At 48.2% G+C, this 639-nt stretch overlaps 1 protein-coding gene across 1 annotated transcript in view; it reads right to left on the reverse strand.

Moving 5' to 3' along the window:
- Positions 1-552, reverse strand: part of LOC107578201 (phospholipase D1-like) — a 3,645-nt gene extending 3,093 nt beyond the window's left edge. The window contains exons 1-2 of the mRNA XM_016264182.1: positions 301-552; positions 83-225 (exon numbers count right to left, since the gene is read on the reverse strand). Of these exons, the coding sequence (XP_016119668.1) occupies positions 83-225; positions 301-552 (395 nt within the window). The remainder of the gene's footprint in view (positions 1-82; positions 226-300) is intronic.
- Between the last annotated feature and the right edge of the window lie 87 nt (positions 553-639).

Raw genomic sequence — 639 nt, forward strand, 5'->3', positions numbered from 1 at the left:
TTTTGTATTTAGTGCCATGATCAACTCCATACCAGGTGTAAAGGATCATGGGTTAAGTTTATCTGTAGGGCAGGGGTCTGACCTTCGGGTGGGCAGTGGGATCCTCATAAGGGTCTTGTATTTCAGAAGCTCTCTGTGCAGCTCCATGAAGTGCTTCTCTTTTCTCTTGACTATCCAGGTGAAGTTCCCATGTTTGAGCTCTATCTTAAACATGGCTGGCATTGCCTGTGAACACAGCAGTGAGGTGAGATCTGTGACATCTTTCTACCATTGCTTTTAACTAGCATGTGCTTCACAGACCTTGGACACGCTCCTGTGTTTGGACACGTTGAAGCGGTCCGGGGCCCTGGTGAAGCGTTCCACATCAAGGATCTTGGCAGTGATAGGGGCAGCGGACAGATAGACCTGTGCTTCTGTCTCTTTAAAGCCAACTGTCCTGTACACGGCAGAGAATGGGATACAGGATACTCCTGTAAGAAAAGACAGGGTGGACTGAGGAATGCCTGCGGCGAATGCGAGCTCTAGTGTGCGCTGAATGCTTGTTTGTGACATGCTGCATCATGTTATGCAGTTGTCCTCACATTTTAACACACGTCCCATATAGTCCAGATGTCTGATTAGACAGACCTGCTGTCACTT

Source organism: Sinocyclocheilus grahami, unplaced genomic scaffold (genome assembly GCF_001515645.1).
Source record: "Sinocyclocheilus grahami isolate Dianchi unplaced genomic scaffold, SAMN03320097.WGS_v1.1 scaffold9293.1, whole genome shotgun sequence".
NCBI lineage: Eukaryota > Metazoa > Chordata > Actinopteri > Cypriniformes > Cyprinidae > Sinocyclocheilus > Sinocyclocheilus grahami.